The sequence below is a fragment of the Podarcis erhardii genome (genome assembly GCF_964252035.2).
Source record: "Podarcis erhardii genome assembly, chromosome: 17".
NCBI classification, from domain to species: Eukaryota; Metazoa; Chordata; class Lepidosauria; order Squamata; family Lacertidae; genus Podarcis; species Podarcis erhardii.
In genome coordinates this window covers 9,200,929-9,222,109 of record NC_138515.1, presented here as the reverse complement: position 1 = coordinate 9,222,109, position 21,181 = coordinate 9,200,929, and the positions used below count along the sequence as shown (strand labels likewise).

The following is a 21,181-nucleotide window of genomic DNA, read 5'->3' as shown; positions in this document are numbered from 1 at the left end:
CCCCATGGTGGACGCCGAAGCCCCCATAGCGGGGCTGCGCGTGGCCACCTGCTGCCCGCACCCCCTCCCTCCTCGGAGGGCTCAGGGGTGGCAGCCTGGAGCCTTACCATGCTTGCCATAGTAACTCTCCTCTTCCCTCGCCATCCCAGCCGAGTTCCCCTCCTGCTCGCTGGCTTGCTTTCCTTCTTTCTCTCCTTCTCACTCTCTCTCTCTCTCTCTCTCTCTCCTCCCTCCTTCCCCAGTCAGCTGCCGATCAACCGCCCAATGAGGCGCCTCGGGGGCCGAACTGGCCAAACCTGTAAAATACATTTGGAGGAAAGCAAAAAAGAAAAAAAAAGAGGCGGCACGCCCTTGCCTTGCAAAGAGCAAGCTTCTTTATTTGCAAATAAAGTATTCGGAGGCGCCTTTCCACCCTCCCCAATCCAGGAATTGTTACAGAAAAGCAGCAGAAGCAGCGGACCGGAGGGAAGCTGCCTCCGGGAGACCCTCTCCGGATCAAAGACCCTCTCCGGATCAAGCCTTTTTGCACAAGGGAGGCGTTGCACGTGCGACTCGCTTCTCCATAACCAACAGGGTTGCTCCCTGTTCACTGAGCAGCTCAGAAAGAACGCCTTAAATTCAAGACAAGAAAAAGAAAGCCAATCCCGACAAGGTGGGTTGGGGGGGGGGCGGCGGCACTGGGCTTAAATATTTTTCCAGCAACCAAGCTCACTGTGTGACCTTGGAGTAGCTAACTTTCTCAACCAAGTAATTGCCTTGAGCAATCTGGAACAAATAATTATGTCAGGCTAGCAGTCTAAAGAATGCAAGGCTCCCTCTGTTGGGCACCTGATTTTCCCTTCTGCCTCTCTCTTTCCACTTCCAAGTTACACTCACTCATTCACTCACTCACTTTGCCCCAGGCCTGGTTCCCACAGCCACCACTCACACACCTACAGCTTCTACCTAACCAGGGGGCCAGGATGCACTGGTATGGTACTGAGCAGGCGCCTTGAGTTAATCACAGTTGCAATGTGTGTAAGGGTGTGTGTAAAAAGGTAAAGGTAAAGGACGAGTCGCAGACAACTTGGGGGTTGTGGTGCTCATCTTGCTTTACAGGCCGAGGGAGCGGCGTTTGTCCACAGGCAGTTTTTCCGGGTCATGTGGCCAGCATGACTAAGCCGCTTCTGGAAACCAGAGCAGCACACGGAAATGCCGTTTACCTTCCCACCAGAGAGGTACCTATTTATCTACTTGCACTGTTTGGCGTGCTTTGGAACGTCTAGATTGGCAGGAGCTAGGACTGAGCAACGGGCCCTCACCCTGTCGCAGAGATTCGAACCGCCAACCTTCTGATCAGCAAGCCCAAGAAGCTCAGTGGTTTAGACCACAGCGCCACCCGCGTCCCCTAAGGGTGTGTGTAAATCAGTGTATTATTTCTCAAACTTGTGTCTCCAGCTGTTGCTGGACTACAACTCCCATCATCCCTAGCTAGCAGGACCAGTAGGGATGATGGGAGTTGTAGTCCGACAACAGGTGGAGGGCCAAGTTTCAGAAACGCTGCTGTACATCTGTTTGTGGGCTGCAACCCATGGGTTGGAGACATGCAGCAAGATGAAGGAACAAGCCCAACGTGGGCTGCCAGCAATGGGCAGGTCTGTGTTTCCAGCCACTCTCTTTTTCATCCACACTGTGTATACCACTTGCTAGAAACCACTGTAGTGCTTGGACCCCGCTTGTGGGCTTCTCCTGGAATGGCCACTGTGATTGCTGGAGGAGATGGGCCGCTGGCTTGATCCAGCAAGGCTCTTCTTATGTTCTTAGGGCAGTTTCCAGGATTTGCTGCTCCTTAAATTGTCAATCACTACGGGGTGAGCTCCTATTGCTCGGTCCCTGCTCCTGCCAACCTAGCATTTCGAAAGCACTTCAAAGTGCAAGTAGATAAATAGGTACCACTCTGGCGGGAAGGTAAATGGCGTTTCCATGCACTGCTCTGGTTCGCCAGAAGCGGCTTAGTCATGCTGGCCACATGTCCCGGAAGCTGTACACCGGCTCCCTTGGCCAGTAAAGCAAGATGAGCGCTGCAACCCCAGGGTTGTTCGTGACTAGACCTAATGGTCAGGGATCCCTTTACCTTTACCTTACTGGAGTTGGAGATGTCATTGGCTTAAGTTGTAAAACTACCATAAACAGATCAGATGAACAGTGCTAGGATGCCTTTTCATGAAATTAACCAAAACCAACAATTAGGACTGGGAAAATCCCATGGGCTCAGCATGCTCAGACACTTAGAAATTTGCACTGACACCTAAAAACATCACCCAGGAATCTGAAACACTTTCCAGCCCTGCACCTAATAATACTCTTCCACATTTGTTATGCATGCAACTTCTGAGCATGGTAAACGCTTCTCATATGTTTTGTGTAACCCTTACAACCACACTGTGTGTAAAGGCCAGCATTGCTATCCTTGTTTTGCAGACAGTGGGGACTGGTAGCTAGGAGATAACAGCTTGCTTCAAGCCATCCACTGAGTTTCTGGTAGAAGTGAAAGTTGCCCCAGGCACTTCCAGAACTGTAGCCGTGTTTGTGTGTGTATTCCTCATTTACTAAAGCACATAATTGTCTTTTTCTTCAGGTTGCGTGTTCTACAAATCAGTTACACTCGAGGTCTAAAAAAAGGTAAAGGACTCCTGGATGGTTAAGTTCAGTCAAAGGTGACTATGGGGTGTGGTGCTCATCTCGCTGTCAGGCCAAGGGAGCCGGTGTTTGTTGGCAGGAGCTGGGATAGAGCAAACCGCCAATCATTGGCAAGCCCAAGAGGCTCATTGGTTTAGACCACAGCGACACCCACATCCCATAAGGTCTCAAGGTCTCCACACCACTGTGAATAGGTGTTATCCTCAAACTGTATGTCAAAGCAACAGCCATGCACTACACAAGGGGTTGATGTGGGCTTTGGGGCCACACATCCCATGCCTCTTGGGATAGTTTGAGCCTACCCTCTCACTTACTGTATGGGCAATGGCAGCAGCAGGGTGGTGGGGGTGTTAAGAATGCCTTGGAAATTCCTGATGCAACCTACACTACAGCTAACAAGCACAGGGGATGCGGGCTAGAAGTTTCTCTTCTAGTGGAGGAAGGGAATCTGAATCCCCTTCCTCTCTACATTTTGTTGTTGTTGTTTATTTGTGTCCAACTCTTAGTGACTCCATGGACCAGAGCATGCCAGGCACTCCTGTCTTCCACTGCCTCCCGCAGTACTTATCACAGTTTGCATCACCACTGCTTAGAAAGCACAGTCTTATATCTGAAACCTGTTTAGCTGGGCAAAGGGGAGGTGGGATGTCAGCCCTGGGCTGTCTCATAGTTGCAAGGAGACTGCAGGCCCACTATTCTAGGAACAGACTGAGAAAGTATATCTGCATATTTCTGAAGGCAAGGGTGAAGTGTGTTATCTAATTTTAGATAACCTGTGTCTCAGGTATGAAAACAGCAAGGAAACATCCATCTTAGGAGGCCTTGGTTCCTGGGGCAGCAATCAAAGCAGCCCACAGTCGGCTGCAATGATGGGATGGCATATGCTACCATGCTGGGAATGTGTTAGCTAATCATTTATTTATGAAACATATGTATCTCTCCGGGGGTAGAACTGTATGGCAGAAAATGCCCACCCCTTCTGGCCCAAATGCTGTCAACAGCTCTGCTTCTGATTCTGATTATTTTGGGGCTGGGGGAGTGCTTTGGGGAGGGATTGTTCTTGATCAAGGGCTAGGCAACCTGAACCTTGTCTGTAACTTTAAGAACTGTTGCTTGGGCTTGCTTGCTCCCTCCCTCCTATTCCTTTCTCCTCACCTGTCATGTCTTTCTGGATTGTGAGCCTGAGGGCAGGGATTGTCTTATTTGACTGTTTCCCCCCCTAATCCACACCTTTCTGGCTAAAGGGCAGGGTATAAATGCTGCAAGTAGTAAGTAAACATAAATAAAAGGAGTCACTTTTATGTAAAATGAAGCACAGGTACTAACATAAACAGTAACACCATTAAAACAGCTAAAACTACTGATGTTGAAGGATTCTATTAATACAAAAGAGCAGCGGGAACTTCTAAGATTCTGAGTTTCCAATAAAAAGGAAAAGCTATAGTAAACCAAAGACTTTCCCATGACATTAAACACAAGCAAGGAAGTGACTTTGCAGATCCACTTGGGGGAGAGGATTCTAAGGCACAGAAATCTTTCACTGCAGAAAGAGCGTCTACTTTGTGCCCAGAACACGAGTAAAGCCCTGCTCTCTAACCAAAGCGGGCAGGGAGGAATCTTAAGAGAGGACAGCCAGGTGGAACCTTGCGGTACCCACCAAAACTAGGCAACTTCCCCCAGTTCTTAAAAAGAAGGGTTTCCTCATTTAGTTTGAACAACCAACTGCAGCTGCAATGTGCCTCCTTCTTCTTAATGCAAATACCAAGTGCAGGAAAGAAGAGTCAGGACAGGTCATTCTGCAGCACAATTTTCAGCCACTGAAAAAGGAAGTTATTCTGCTATGAAAAAGTTCTATTGTCAGAGGACCCAGAGCTTCACAGGAAGCACCCATCAGCCCAAAGTAAACATTGCTGGGAACTTCTCCCAGTTTCCATTCATCTTGTTTCATAGCCACTTACACATGAGCCTTTGGATACATTTTCCCAGTCTTTTTTCTGACCGTTTCTAATCTGTTGCCTTTTTCCCTTAGCATTATCCCTGACATTTGGTCCTACTGGCTGCAAACCAATAGGAACTGTAGCCCAAAACATCTGGAGGGCACTGTTGTTGTTGTTGTTGTTGTTGTTGTTGTTGTTGTTGTTGTTGTTTAGTCGTGTCCGCCTCTTCGTGACCCCATGGACCAGAGCACGTCAGGCACTTCTGTCTTCCACTGCCTCCCGCAGTTTGGTCAAACTCATGCTGGTAGTTTTGAGAACACTGTCCAACCATCTCGTCCTCTGTCGTCCCCTTCTCCTTGTGCCCTCCATCTTTCCCAACATCAGGGTCTTTTCCAGGGAGTCTTCTCTTCTCATGAGGTGGCCAAAGTATTGGAGTCTCAGCTTCAGGATCTGTCCTTCCAGTGAGCACTCAGGGCTGATTTCCTTCAGAATGGATAGGTTTGATCTTCTTGAAGTCCATGGGACTCTCAAGAGTCTCCTCTAGCACCATAATTCAAAAGCATCAATTCTTCGGTGACCAGCCTTCTTTATGGTCCAGCTTTCACTTCCATACACCACTACTGGGAAAACCACAGCTTTTACTATACGGACCTTTGTTGGCAAGGTGATGTCTCTACTTTTTGCTCATTATTATCAATGCAGACTGACAGAGGCTCTCCAGGGTTTCAGGCAAAAGTATTTTCCTGTCCCACCAAGAGACACCAAGGATTGAGCCTGACACCTTTTGCATGCAGAGCATAAGCTCTACCACTGAGCCACAGCCTTTCCCCTCAGAGAGTCATCAGGACAAGCACTAAGCTATGATGCTTCCCCATATGAATTTTGTGGGCTACAGTTCACATCTTCTGAATATTTTAAAGGGTTTACAGATTCAAATCTGCCTTTTTGGCCCCACAAAGCAACTCAAAACATGTATAAAATACAAATCAAGATACAAGATAAAAAGCATTTGCAATATACATCTCCCAGTAGAAAATATCATGCTATCTACTTTGCAGTCTTGTGGGTTCATCCACACTTCCGTCTGCCCTGCGCTTTCTAGTCATGAGTCCAAGAGGGTGTTCTCTTGTCCCACCAGTCTTGACCCATCAACCATCAATCTGCAGAAAACCCAATTGACATTTCCAGCAATCAGCAGTGGGTTTTCCCAGGGAAAGTGATGGAACAAGAAGTCACAGACCAAATAGAAGTGTGGATGAGCCCTGTGAAACCAGCACAAAAATAAAACAATAAAACTCAGCCAAACCTGGAATAACAGCTCCACTTTATATCAAACTATGTGTATTAACAACAGCTTGAACTGCAGACATTATCTCCTGCTAATGCTTATATTCACGCTGTGAATAGCTTCTTCTGTTGATTTTTGCTGTCAAAGGCCCAAGAATAAGCCAGGGCTTTAGTTGATATCCTCTGCCTATCTTTTGGGAATGAGAACATACAGTGGTACCTCTGGTTAAGTACTTAATTCATTCCGGAGGTCTGTACTTAACCTGAAGCACCACTTTAACTAAAGGGGCCTCCTGCTGCTGCCGCGCCGCTGGAGCACGATTTCTGTTCTCATCCTGAAGCACTTAACCTGAAGCACTATTTCTGGGTTAGTGGAGTCTGTAACCTGAAGCATCTGTAACCTGAAGCTTTTGTAACCCGAGGTACCACTGTATAAGTTTGGGTCTCTACACTCCTGCTGACCTCTCCTTTACTGGAGCAGGTGTGGCAGAAGCACTTCCTCAAAGAGCCACAACAACAAGAGTCCCAACCCCACTATCTATTTTTAGGAAGAACAGTTGGTTGCCCATCTTCCCCTACCCTAGACTACCCAGGAAGTCAACTGACTTGTGTTGGGGCTGATAGCAACATCCATGAAGTCAACAGATTCACGCATCTTTTATTGTTTGTAAAACACCACTTGTTAGGTGTCATTTGTGTAGATTGCTTGAATCTACTTGATCGGGACTTCACAAATCTTGTTCTATGCTTTCCCCCACCCTCCACCTGAGAAAAAGTCTTCCCAAGATTCCCAAGGTATATAAATGCAAATAGCTTTAATTGTAATTATTACTGGCCATTTCTGTAGTGCTTTTTTCCCGTACAAAGTACTTCACAGACTTCTCTCATTTACCCAGTTGGGCAAGTCACTATCAGTCCCACTGATATTATTATTATTATTAATTTTGCCTTTACCTATCAGCCCCACTGTACAAATTGGAGAACTGTGGCCAAGAGGCAGTGGATTACCCAGGGACACTCACCTACAGTTAAGCCATATCTGTAACTGATCTAGCTGCAGGACTAAACTGGCTCTTAGCGGCTCTCCTTTTTGGCCAACTCTTTTGTTTAGTCCCATACACAGCATCAAACAAGCACAATCATTTGCTGTTAACTAAGCTCATGCAGAAGGTGGCAGTGTATCCCTAAATAGCAGTTTCTGGAAATGAGGAGGGTGTGCTCAGGTTCTGCTCGCATTTCTGTAAGAGCAGGATGCTGCACCACTTTGACCTGATACAACAGGGATCTTTTTATGTGCTTAGATCAGTGTTTTTCAACCACTGTTCCGTGGCACACTAGTGTGCCGCGAGATGTTGCCTGGTGTGCCGTGGGAAAAATTGAAAAATTCGAAAGATTTAAAAATAAAGTATTTTATAATTTTTTCATATTTCTGTTTACTTACTATTTCATAATAAAGTAATTATAAAATACTTTCTTTGTGTTTACTTGATTCCTATTCAAGAGAATTACTTTCTATATAGTCAATATAGGCACAGAGGTAATTTTTTAAACATTTTCTAATGGTGGTGTGCCTCGTGATTTTTTTCATGAAACAAGTGTGCCTTTGCCCTAAAAAGGTTGAAAAACACTGGCTTAGATGATGCCTGGCCTAATTACCCACAGGGCATAATTTGTTTTTAGAACAACTGTTCCTTGCTGGTTTTACACACTTAAGACATAAACCCTTATCAAGCCATTCTGAGATACTGGCACAAGAAGTTCTTAAACCAAGAGTCCCCATTGAGACATTGATGGATACCATGGGAAATTCAAACACCCCGCTGAAACCCCCAATAATCCAGTCTCCTCCCAATGTTGTTATTCTTTAAAAATTATGTTTTGGCACTTGTGGGGGTTGTTGTTGTTGTTGTTGTTGTTGTTGTGGGGGAGTGGGTGGTGCTGTGGTCTAAACCACTGAGCCTCTTGGGCTTGCTAAGCGGAAGGTTGCTGGTTCAAATCCGTGCAACAGAGTGAGCTCCCGTTGCTCTGTCCCAGCTCTTGCCAGCCTAGCAATTCAAAAGCATGCCAGTGCAAGTAGATAAATAGGTCCCGCTGCAGCAGGAAGGTAAACACTGTTTCCATGTGTCCCATCGCACCAGAAGCGGTTTAGTCCTGCTGGCCACATGACCCGGAAAGCTGTCTGTGGACAAACGCCGGCTCCCTCAGCCTGAAAGCGAGATGAGCTCTGCAACCCCCTAGTCACCTTTGACTGGTCTTAACCGTCCAGGGGTCCTTTACCTTTTTACCTGTTGTTCAGTTGGGGGGGGGGGCTGTTGGAGTCTTCTTTCAGTCTGTGTTTATTTGTTTTGTCTGAGCATTGCCTGCTTTTCTTCTGCAACATAGGTATTTCTGATGCCCACAAGTTTATTAGAGTTCTACATGCAGCACCAGATTTTTTTCTTACTAGTGGACGCCAGTGGTATGTGTGAGTCATGGGCTGGCTCATAGCTGCATGGTCAGATGCAGGGCATTCTTCTGTGGCAGCTTTTTAAAAAAAAAAATTAAAAAGAAGGTTGGGAATCCCTGTCTTAAACTGTCAGAGACATATCCTGTTCTTGTCTTAAGGCACAATTTGCAGGACTGGGCAGCAGAAAGGATAAGCAAAGCCAGAAAGCGGCCAGGGCACGGATGTGGCTCTCCATAAGTCACTAGACTCCAACTCCTATCAAGCCCAGGGAATGGCCAATGGCTCTTGGAAACCAAGTGTGTCCACAGCCATCAATGGTAGAATAGTGTGAGGAAAGACAGAAAGCTGCCGCAGAAGAACCCCCTGCATCTGACCATGCAGCTATGAGCCAGCCCATGATTCACACACACCACTGGCGTCCACTAGTAAGAAAAAAATACCGGAAGTGAAGCAACAATGCCAGGAATTAGCAAACTCGGGAGGAACCTATGAAGAGAGGTTGGTACCATGGAAGACTAGGCGCTACTTCCTGCCTCATGCCCTCATTGCCCTGAGGCAGGATATCTGATGGGCCACATCTGCTTCTCTGGGTTTGGACATCCTGTTGCTGCTGCATGGTAACTCCTTTTAAACCAGCTACACCAGGTTAGCCCTAGCTGTCCTTCACCAAAATTCAACACACCCACCCTGCCTTTCAGCTTCTGTTCTACATCATTGTTGTGGCGCCTCCCGCAGCACCCTCTTGGCTTTGCGCCCAGTCTGGGCGAACCAGCTGCGCTCACCTAAATCCGCCTCTGTTCCCCAAAATCTCTGCCAGGCTTCCTCAACCTCGGCCCTCCAGATGTTTTTGGCCTACAACTCCCATGATCCCTAGCTAGCAGGACCAGTGGTCAGGGATGATGGGAATTGTAGTCTCAAAACATCTGGAGGGCCGAGGCTGAGGAAGCCTGGCTTAGGCCCTTCCACCGGAGTCCACTTGGATAGTTCCATCTCCCTTGGTCCTCTCTACCCTGCTCCAATGGGAACTTCAACAAGGCTAGAGAATCCAGTGTTTGATTCTAGGGTCTTGTATGGCAAGATTATTTTATCTGTCTGAGTTACAATCCTTCTGGAAATCCACAAAATGGGCATCCAGACTCGGCCCAGAATCCTGCCTTGCCACCCCTCTTGGCACTGCATGTTCTTACCATGTGGGTCAAGTTGCCCAAAGGGAATTAGAAGGCAGCAGGTGAGTAGAGGAGAAAATCAAGGACCACTCCAAGAGGCATTAGCAGCCATGGGAGCTGGAGGCATGGAGGGATGGAGGGGCAAGCTAAATGTGATGGTAGAACCCAGAACCCAGGGTGCATCCCTACAAAGCGGAGAGGGACAAACAAGAAGGCCCATGGCGGGGGAAGCCATGTCCCTCCTCCACTCCACAAATGCTTTTAAGCCTAGCAGGGGATACATCTAGGAATGGTGTCTCACCAAAGAAACACAGCTTGGGGGCGAGTATCAGTTTCCATGGGGAAAGTATGAGTCAGGGGAAATATTGAGCTCCTCCATTCTTGCTTGCCAATGCTCTGCCTCAAAACTCTACCCGCTTTTCCAGCCCTACTTTGTTGGGAATCAGCAGCAGCCCAACACTGACACACAGGGTGTCTTTTTGGCCCCAAACTGCATGCAGATTCTGTGGCTACAGACAATGCAGCTTGTTGTCTATATGGCACGAGCGGGTGTTGCTCTGCGACATGAAAGCTCTCTCTCTTTTTAAAGTCCTTGTACTTAGGAGAAGCATGCACCACGACAGCAACTTCAATCAGTCACAAATGATATAAGTGTAAAATAAAACACTTTCAGGAAAACCTGGTAGGTATCAGGTGCACAGGAACACACTGCAAATTTCTGTTTTGCTGCTTGCAAACAGAATGCAAATTTCACATGTGCAAATGTCGAAGTTTCAGCTGCTTGCAACATTCCCAAACTCTCCAACCCATCTGGAGGCGGCAGCTTCCTCCTCCTGGGAGGGCAGGAGAAGAGCTGTCCCACACACTTGTCATGAGGCTGACAAAACAGATGAGGAGCTAAATGGAAAATGGCTTAGCTAATTAAAAGGAACAAATGGGCTTCTAGACAGCTTTTAAGGCTTTTATCTTTTATCGGCTGCTCAGCCAGGATCAAAAGACCCACCAATTGCTTGATGGAGGCCTTTGCTGGTTCTAACAACTACTCCAGGTCTTCTTGGCACACTCCTTGTGCCAAATAACAGGGAGAAAGCTCTGTAGTCTCACTGAAGGTGAAAGGAAAGTGAAGCAGAGGGTGTAATTCTTGCAGCTGTATATCAGAGACCTGCAACTAGACCACCTAGATTCTTTTTCAAAGCTGAAAAGCAATCAATGGGGTGCAGAGCAGGAAGCAGACTAAATTGGACCCATGTCCGAGACCTGAGAATCCGAGACCTGGGAGAGGAAGCTGTGGAAGAGGACTGGAAGAAATTCAAGGACTACCTACAAAAACACTGTAAATTATACGAGTGCTAAGAAGGATGAGGGATTTGAAAATAACGGCACCATAAAGCTTGGTGAAAAGATTAAGAGTATGAGTGAATTTTATGAGAAAAATAAATTTTGAATAAATATTATGGTAAAATTAGATATTTAAGATCTAGATAAAGATATTCAAAGTTAGGGACAAAATATTGGGAATGTGTACAATAAGAATGGAAATAAGGTGATAAATTGCTGGTTAAAGTTTTATAAACTTGGAAAGTAGGAGCGAGAGACGTGAGGAAGTCCAAAAATGAAGAAAAGTTGGTTATTACACGATGCCAAATTTTATGTTTGTTTTTCTTTTTTGTTTCTTTTTTGCTTATGTTGTTTTTTTCCTCTATTGTATTAAAAAAAACTATTAATAAAAATTTTTAAAAAATAAAAATAAATTGGACCCATTTCCCTCATCAAAATCCTCCCCTCCCAACCCCTCAGAACTTGCTGTTAGCTTATCTTGAGAGATAACTGGAAGGATGGTTTTGATTGGGAAAACAGCAAGGGGAGGAGTTAAAATGCATCTCTGCTATCCCTATTCCATTTGCTACTTTAATATTTGAAAAGGATTCCAGTGATGGATCCCACTGTCACATCAAGCCCTGTTTTCGTTTTTATTATTATTTATTGAATTTATATACCACCCTGTATAAATTCAGGGTGGTTCAGGAAGCATTGTTCTACCAGACTACCGGTGATGTTAAGAAGCAACAGCTGCTGAAATTCTCATTTTGAGACAGGGTGGATAAAAATAAATAATTATATATATATATATATATATATATATATATATATATATATATATATGGATTTTTTAAAATTTAAATCAAATTTTAAAAATAAAATGCTTTTGGAGGAAAAATATTTCTAAAGATAGTTTTCTATTTAAGTTACATTATAGTGCAAAGGCTATTCATCAGGAAATAAGGATTTAAGTTTTTTAATGTGTGCTAAAACTCAGTCTTAAGTGTTTTTGTTTTTTAAAAAAACAAACCGTTGAACCACATCAGTTAACAAACATGGATACATATAATGTTATTGTTTCAGTTAAATAAATTGTTTAAATTGTTACTAATGATTATTTTTCCTTCCAATGAAATACAGCAGAAAAGTTGTCCAAATATAAACAGTTAACTTATTAAACCTCACAATAATTTCATAATTATCTGTCTATGTATTTCTAATAGTATAACCAAATCAGTAATTTTTGATATAACTGTAAAAACTAAATCAAGTCTAGTGTTTTAAATTGTGATTTAAATCGATTTGATTTAAATCAAATCCACCCTGTTTTGAGATAATGAATAAAGGCCCAGTTTAGGGTCTCAGTCTCAGAAGAGGCAGCATGAGAGTTTATGGATGTCTCAGTCTTGTTTCTTTGTTTGCTTGAGGTCAAGAGGCCACTGGGGGACAGGTGCAATGGGCAAAGAGAGGCATTAAGCATCCTGCTGTATATCGGCCAGCTGGCAGACCTGGCTAGGGGGCACTTTTGTTCTCCTTTAATGCCAGGAATCAGCAATGAGTGAGTGCCTCTCAGCACTGCACCCCCCCCCCCGCCAGAGAGCAATGGCAACCAGCTCCCTTGCATGCGAGAACTGGAAGCCCAGCATCTTATTCCCCGAGTCAGGCTTGAGGCGTGGCACCTTGCTCTTTTAAGAAACTCTCCTTCCTATCTTTTCTTGTCCTGTTTTTACTTGAGAAACTGCTTCTGGGTGGCACACTATAGGACAAGCTACCATATTTTTCGCTCTATAACACGCACCCGACCATAACACACACATAGTTTTTAGAGGAGGAAAACAAGAAAAAAAATATTCTAAACGAAACAGTGGATGTATGACTTTTGTGGTTCATGCTGTGGACGCAGACATGTGATCTGACGGTGAGTTTGGGGTAGCCCAAAGCAAAAATCCTGAGGATCCATGTGGATCCATGCTTTGTAACCACGTTTTTGCACCACCCAGGCAACAGTGGGTGCATGATTTTTTTGGTGCAAGCTGTAGCCATGGACATGCTATGTGATCTGCTGGTGAATTTGGGGTGACTCGTCAAAGCGGCACCTCTCCTCTCCCGCTTTGCTCCTTTAAAGCAAAAAGGCTCTCTGTCCCTCTCTCCTCCCCACTCAGCGGCTCCTCTCCCGCTTTGCTGTTTCAAAGCGAGCCACGGAGGAGGGAAGGAAGGGGAACCATGGATCCTCTGCTCACAACTGCAGCAGATCCCCCCCGCCATCCGTAGGCATTCACTCCATAACATGCACAGACATTTCCCCTTACTTTCTAGGAGGAAAAAAGTGAGTATTATGGTGCAAAAAATACGGTACTTATGGTGCCGAGGTACAGTATAGCAGTTTTTCCCTGAGGTGTTTTGTTGTGGGTACAAAATGCCCCAGGGTTGCTTTGCAATCATTTCCCTTCCAGCAATTTCTCCGCTGAAAATCAAGCTCCCCAAGCTGCTTTTTCTCCCTTGTGGGAGAAGCAGCTGAGGCTGGATTTCAGCTAAAAACTGCCAGTGGTGAAAGGGTTAAAGGCTCTCTCTCGCTCTCTCTCTCTCTCTCTCTCTCTCGCTCTCTCTATCCTCTCCTCCCCTGCATCAATGTTCCTTTTCTATTTTTTAAAATGCTTTTAAATGAGAGTCAGTGTGGTGTAGTACTTAGCACATGGTTAGGCAAACTAAGGTCTGGGGCCAGATCTAGCCCAATCACCTCCTCAATCCAGCCTGCAGATGGTCTGGGAATCAGCGTGTTTTTACATGAGTAGAATGTGTCCTTTTATTTAAAATGCAACTCTGTGTTACTTGTGGGGCCTGCCTGGTGTTTTTACATGAGTAGAATGTGTGCTTTTATTTAAAATGCACCTCTGGGTTATTTGTGGGGCATAGGAATTTGTTCATTCCCCCCCCCCAAAAAAATATAGTCTAGCCCCCATCCCACATGGTGTGAGGTACAGTGGACCGGCCCCCTGCTGAAAAAGTTTGCTGACCCTTCCTGGCATGTTGGACTACCACCCTGGAGATCAGATTTTGAATCCCCACTCAGCCATGATCACCTGCGACCAAGTGAAGATGCCTGGGCGCCAGAATGGTACCTGACATCTCCACCATCTCTGGTTCATTGGATCTGGACTGTTTTCACACACTAATACTCGCTCCTGTAGAATTTTATCAGTTATAGTTTATCTGCACAATCAGATTGAATTTCAGGAACTAATTTGCTTTTTCTATGCAGCCTGAGCAGAAGCAGTCAGCATTAAGGGGGGGGGGAATAGGCCAAAATCTATGTTGACTGTCCCTGGATCAAGTGACATTCTTCATTAAGTTCTCAAAGCTCTTAACCTAGTTCCAGGTTGTCATCTGAACTAGCCAGATGTTTGACTGAGAACCAATCACAGTCAGTCCATCCTTTGAAAAATAAGACTTTAGAGCTGTCTTACCCAAAAATGGCAACTAGATGTAATAATAATAATAATAATTTATTTATACCCCAACCACTCTGGGTGGCTTCCAACAAAATATTAAAATACAATAATTCATCAAATATTAACAGCTTCCCTAAACATTCTGTTTTGGCGACTGTAACCTCGGTTTTAAGGAGCCGTTTGGTTCCTGGCTTATATATCTGAGTTTCTAACATTGCATGGCTGTCACAGCTTGTGCTCCTCAGCTGATGATGCATGATCCAGTCACTGCCCAAGCTATTGTCTTAAGAAAAAGAAAGTGAAGTCATGCGTGAGGACGGAGTGATTAGAAGCAAGAATGGTTTTAGGGCGGATGTGGGTGGAAGAAAGGCAGCACAGCCTTGTGTTTGTGTGTGTGAGAGAGAGAAAAACCCAGAGTGAAGCACAGTTCAGAAGGAAAGCAGCTCACTAGAACAGGGGCGGAAGGCCTTAAAGGAGTCCGCCTGGCACCCCACTGGTCACGTCTGCATCTTCAGCACATGATGTAAGCACAACAACACTTCCTTCAAGGAAAGAGGAACTCCCACTGCCCACATTGCTCTGAGAGCAGTCAGGGTAGCAAGTGCCAATACTGGGGGCCTTCAGTGGAGAATTTGAAAAGTTGAGCAAGGGGAATTGGGCCGGCCTTCCAAAGTGCCGTTCTGCGGCCACAACAAACCCCTTTCCTTTCTGTTTGGCACTGGTGGAAGGGGCAGGCTGCCCCCTCGTGCACCATATTTGGGCACAGGACCTCCTGGTACAGACCCTCTAAAGTAGTAGCTTAAAGGTAAAGGGTCCCCTGACTGTTAGGTCCAGTCGCGGACGACTCTGGGGTTGCGGCGCTCATCTCGCTTTACTGGCTGAGGGAGCCAGCATACAGCTTCCGGGTCATGTGGCCAGCATGACTAAGCCACTTCTGGTGAACCAGAGCAGCGCACGGAAACGCTGTTTACCTTCCCGCCAGAGTGGTACCTATTTATCTACTTGCACTTTGATGTGCTTTCGAACAGCGCCACCTGCGTCCCTGTAAGTAGCTTACAATCAACCAATTCAGCCTCACTCTCCTCTGTCACTTACTTAATCCGCTTCAGGCGGTGAGTTTAGAAAAGGCCTTTTGATGGAGCCTAGATAAAAGAGAGCTGCCTGCTGCTCTAGTTCAGAAGTTCTCAAACTTTTTTCCCTGGGCCACATTTTCAGAATAAAAATTTGCTTGTGCCACATTGACCCTTTTCTTGATAAGAAATACATTGCACAACAAAAAGAAACAACAACTACCAGTGCTTGATTTATAACATCAAACAGAACTGCTTTTTAATATGATCGTGGGACATCTGGGGAGTATAAAACAATGCAGCTACATAATAACATGAATTATTCCCAAAATGTAATGATTAAACGAACCTCTCACATATGCACCTTATGTATACAAACTCAATGAGAGGTGTGAGCTTGCTTTAGACTATTGTATTTTAATATTCTGTTGGAAGCTGCCCAGAGTGGCTGGGGAAACGCAGCCAGATGGCGGGGTATAAATAATAAATTATTATTATTATTTGCTGGGTAATCTCATTTCTATGAGGTCCAATTTGAGACAAACCCTCATGACCTCATCACCACAAAAAAGCCTTTCTCTTTTCTGATCTTCCATATTTATCAGAGTTGAAAATCCCTGTTCACAATATGTCATGAAGAACTGTAGAAGAATAGCCAATTCTCTTGAAGAGAGGAGTAGATACTGTTTCTGGTTGTACATCCACACTACTCAGAAATGTTTAAATGTTTCTTTGATCTCTCTAGAATCTTCCCCGTCACACTTGCCATCCTCTCCTGCCACACCCTTGGAGAACCACTGCTTTGCAGTAGTTTAAATCCGAAGAGAACTCCTTCAAGCTGGTGGGCAGGGATAGATGCCCTCCCCCCCCCCAGCGTTTAAAAAAACCCTTGCCTGCTAAGACGCTTCGTCACCCACAAGCACTGCTGTTTTCACAGCTTCTGTCTGCTTCCTGTTTATATAGAGGTTCTCATACATCTTTAGCCAGCCCCCTTAGTCTGTTGCGGGAAAGACAACAAAGACTGTTGGGGCACCTGGATGCCGACTGTGGCATAAGTTGCAGTCCATAAAGTCGGTGGTCCTCAAGAAATCCATGCCATAATCAATTTGCTCATCTTCTAATGGTTCACAAGACTAGCCAGGGAGACCAGGAGACATTCCTGGGCCAATGGAGAAGCAGAAGCTGCCTGAGCCAAGAGGTTGGACGATGATGAACACCCAAACAACAGTCAACGCACCTCGCATTGGGAGGGAGCTGGTGGTCACGGGAAGATGAGAAAGCCCCCCCCCCCAACCATAGGAGTAAACACCTAGGGGCTGAGGTCCCTTTGCCACCCCCAATAAAACATTTGAGGGGACTGCTCTGCCCAAATGTTGATGGACATTGCCATTCAAATGGTGTGCATGTGCCACATCTTGTGTTTGATTATACGGGGCGGGGCTTACCTGGGTCCGTCCCCCCCCATAGTTTATTCAAGGAGGTCAAGTTTTGAAATGTCAAAATGACTGTAAAATTAGTGAAACGTATAAACCTGAAACGCATAAATAAAATTCCAAGCTGGCACCCCCCCTTCCTATCCTGCCCCAGCTAACAGGTTGCTACCTTTAGACCCCTGGTTCCCAATGTGGGGCACAATTTGATTTTTAAGGGGGGGATATTATAGAATGAGTTATTAACAGTGAATGGCCTTTAAGGCTTCCTCCACGTGAATAGGACTTTGCTTTTTGAATAATAAGAATTATATGTCACAGGGGTGGGGATGGGATCAGGATTTTGGAGACGCTTAGGTGGGACATGGCCAAAAAAAGGTTGGGAACCACTGCTATAGAGGGAAGCTACAAACAAAGCAATGTATCTTCTCTCTCTCCCCCCCCCCGCCCCCGGCAAAAAAAGAAGAAACCAGCAACCCCTTTCCCTTCCTCGTCGGGCCACACCTGTTACCTGGGAGAGGGGCTACGACCCATCCACCTGCCCTGGATTTCAGGTAGCGGGCGCCTGCCTATTTGCTGGAAGCAGCGCCGAGGGGAGAAGCCGGAGGCCGCTGGAGCCCGGGGTCTGAGGAGCCACCCCGCCTTGGGCCGACGCCCTAGCCGGGCAGAGCCACCACGGGCAAAGCCCCTCGCAAGGGGCGGGCGCCATTGTCGCAGCGGGAGGAAGGAAGGTCCTCGGTGCGAGCCCCGGCCCGAGGGATCCCTCCGCGCCCAATCTTCCCGCGCATCCTTCTTTACCGTAAGCTGGGTCGGCGTCGGCGGGCTCCTTGCCGCTCGGCTCGCCGTCCATCGCTGCCGGGACGGAGAGCGCTGCTGCTGCTGCTGCTGCAGGCGCCGCCGGGGGACTGCGAGGAGGCGGAGAGAGGCAGCGTGGCCTGGGCTGTGCAGCGAAGTCAGGCCCACCCGACGGCCCTCCGCCCCTTTCCTGCCTCGGCGCGGCCGCCTTCCTGCGCTTAGCGGTCCCGGCGGGGCGGTCCCGGCGTCAGAAGAAGCGGATCCGTTCGTCTTGCGCGCCCGCAGCGAGGAGGCGGCCGAGCCGCGCTGCGCGGTGCATTTAAAAACCCGCTTCCTCCCGGAGAAATGGCTCCGCCAGAGGAAGTGTGGGAGGGAGAGGGCCTTTGTGGGTTGCTGAGCCAGCGAGGTTGAAGCTCCCCTTCTCCACGTCAGGACTTAGATAATCAAGATCTTCTTCTTTGGAGATCACTCGTACTGTAGATCTTTTGGAGATCACTAGCCGAGTGATCTACGAGTGAATTATGATGCTGGAGGAGACTCTTGAGAGTCCCAGGGACTGCAAGAAGATCAAACCTATCCATTCTGAAGGAAATCAGCCCTGAGTGCTCACTGGAAGGACAGATCCTGAAGCTGAGGCTCCAATACTTTGGCCACCTCATGAGAAGAGAAGACTCCCTGGAAAAGACCCTGATGTTGGGAAAGATGGAGGGCACAAGGAGAAGGGGATGACAGAGGATGAGATGGTTGGACAGTGTTCTCAAAGCTACCAACATGAGTTTGACCAAACTGCGGGAGGCAGTGGAAGACAGGAGTGCCTGGCGTGCTCTGGTCCATGGGGTCATGAAGAGTCGGACATGACTAAACAACAACAACATAGCCGAGTCAGATTGTCTTCCATGAACATGTTTTTTTTTTACAGTGAGAACAAGAAATAGATGCAATACTCAAGGCTGTATGTGGGCCACTGAAGGATGGGCTTCTGCGTCAGAGAAAGCCCCAGCATGGCCTCGGGGAAACTGAACCCCCAAAACTGGGGCACCAGAGGACATGCCATAACTTAGGATCTCGACTTCGTAGGCTTTGCGAGGCGGGACACAAGCACACCTATTCCCACGACCAAAATCCCAAACAAGAGTTGTACTGAAGCTTTTGGAAATGTTGGGGAACTCTTACACCTAGCTGAACAGAGCTTTTTTTCTTCTTATTTTCCAAACAGCCTTTCAGAAAGCAACCCCCTTTTTTCAATCACGCTGTAAGCATAAGAGGCAACTCCTAGGGGACGAGGGGTCTTCAGCCCCCCCCAATAAAATATTTGAGGGGGCTGCCCTCCAAAGTTTTGATGGCCATTGCCATTCAAATGGTGTGTACATTATGTGATCGTTTATGTGGGGCAGTACTTACATGCCCCCTTTTTTTATTCAAGTTGGCACCCCTAACTTTAAGAGTTGGTTACTTAGCAGGCCTCCTCCCTCAAAGTCTGCTTTCCTGGGGGCAACTCTCCTCAGTTGATGCCGTTGCCTGTTTGGTCTAGGTGACTAATATGGCCCTTTTTGCTCCAGTACAAATATTATTTAAGTAACTATTTAGAATGTGTGAGGCTGCACTAGCTGCCAGGTCTACAACCAGGGGTGGCCATACCATTAGTTACAGTGAGGCTATGTCCTCAAGCCACAAATGCCAAGGGGAGCCCACACTTCCAGGAAGAGGGAGGCAATTTTATTACCAGAAAAGAACAGAGGCACTTGGGCATCTTCTGCCTCAAGTGCCAAAATACCTTAACCAGCCTTGGGTACGACATACTTTGACCTGGGGCAGGTGGGGAGAGAGAGAGAGAGAATTTAAAGCTCTGTCTCAGGCAGCAACATATTTTGGGCTAGCTCTGCTGGCAGCCAGCACAGTTGTGGCACGATTAGCCAAATGTACTTCCTCCTCACAATATATGTATGGCAGGTTCCCTTGCCCCGAACAAAAGCTCTTCTTGATATAAGTGACTGGGGATCATGCAGCCCATTGGCCTTCCCTGGAAATTTGAGGGAAAAGAGTGACATTTTTAAAAGTATCTGATTTTCAGAACACAAGATGTAACAGCTCCACAAGATAGAAACTGAGAGCTGTTTTAAAATCTCTTGGATGTTTGTCTTGCACTCCGAGGCTGTTAAGGACAAGGAAACTCAACCACAGCACCATATTACTGCAGACAAACAACCTATAATTTCATCCTCCAGATCCAGGAATGACTCTCAGAGGCTGGCAACAGGGTCGTTCCTCCCTGACAATTTAAATGGGCGTTGACTCTGCTGCGGTGTGAGCTTTTGCCTTTCATAGAATGTGCTGAGACCATTTAGGAATATGCTCTCCTAAGGATCAAAATGTATATCCATTGCTAGAACAGAATTGTTTAACAGACAGAATTTCCTCTCTTTCCTTTGTTTCTTCTGAGCTTAACATTCTGAAAACAGCTGTATATGAGAACGAAGTATTCACAGTCCTCAACTCATTTGCAGAACACAGGTTTCTTAATGTGAAAAAGTTCGTATTTTCTAGAACAGGTAGGGAAATATACACTTTGAAGTTAAGGCTGCCATAAATGTTTAACTTGAACATGCCAGCCCCCACAGCCCACAAAAGCAGCTTGTTCATGCTGCTCACCTACCCCTCTAATTTATGTCTGATCTATGATACAGGACGCGGGTGGCGCTGTGGGTTAAACCACAGAGCCTAGGGCTTGCTCAGAAGGTCGGCGGTTCGAATTCCTGCAACGGCCAATAAAACAAGATGAGCACCGCAACCCCAGAGTTGTCTGCGACTGGACCTAATGGTCAGGGGTTCCTTTACCTTTATGATACAGGAAGACAGGTACTCATGTATGCTGAGACCATTACGTAATCCAAGGACAGGCATGTAGTGGTGAATACGCACAAGTTCTTTTTCCATAGTAATGCAAGCAAACAGGGATGCATTTTACAGTTTAAACCTCAGTTGCTGAAACAAATTAAAGCAAAAGCTGAGATCATTCTGGCCTATACCCTCTCAGGATTATTGCAGGAACTAATGTGCTCTGTCATCCAAAGGAAATCACACCCAGCAGCAATGAACTTGTAATTGCTCAGGGAAATACAGCCCAAGGCCACTCGAGTCCCGAAGGAAAGAATTCTCAGTTCAGCAACTTGGCCATCCCTTTTTGGTTGCCTATACAGACTGAGGCAAAGAAAAGAAAAGAAAAGAAAAGAAAAGAAAAGAAAAGAAAAGAAAAGAAAAGAAAAGAAAAGAAAAGAAAAGAAAAGAAAATAAAATCTGTGAGTTATTTGTTTGTTTTTGGTTTGTTCTTTGCTTTCAGGCTAGCTACCAGAAAAGCAAGGCTCCTCCATGCCCATTCCCCAGCAAATTTTAAAAGATGTGTCCTCTGAGTATACATCTTTGCTGCTTGGCTTTGCCTCCAGAAATTGCAAGAATGAGGACCTGCCTCCCCACAAAAGCCAATTGAGTTCCACCTCCCAACTCAAAGTTGGCTCTGTCAAAAGACCTAGGGGGCATTGCCCCAGAACCCGCTCAGCTGTATTTCAAGAATTGGTGACCGTACTCCTGCCCACCAACTGAATAAC

The 21,181-nt window shown here is 46.3% G+C and overlaps 1 protein-coding gene across 3 annotated transcripts in view; it reads right to left on the bottom strand.

Annotated features, from left to right (window-relative positions):
• The window catches only part of SLC44A2 (solute carrier family 44 member 2 (CTL2 blood group)), a 64,065-nt gene extending 46,299 nt beyond the window's left edge, over positions 1–17,766 (bottom strand). Inside the window, exon 1 of one of the 3 annotated variants that reach the window (XM_081845075.1) lies at positions 17,583–17,766. In XM_081845075.1, coding sequence (XP_081701201.1) covers positions 17,583–17,634 — 52 coding nt within the window. In that variant the 5' untranslated portion in view covers positions 17,635–17,766. Of the gene's footprint in view, positions 1–107; positions 250–17,582 lie in introns of those variants that run through there. The other 2 variants (XM_081845077.1, XM_081845076.1) reach the window with 2 other exon arrangements.
• Positions 17,767–21,181: the final 3,415 nt, after the last annotated feature.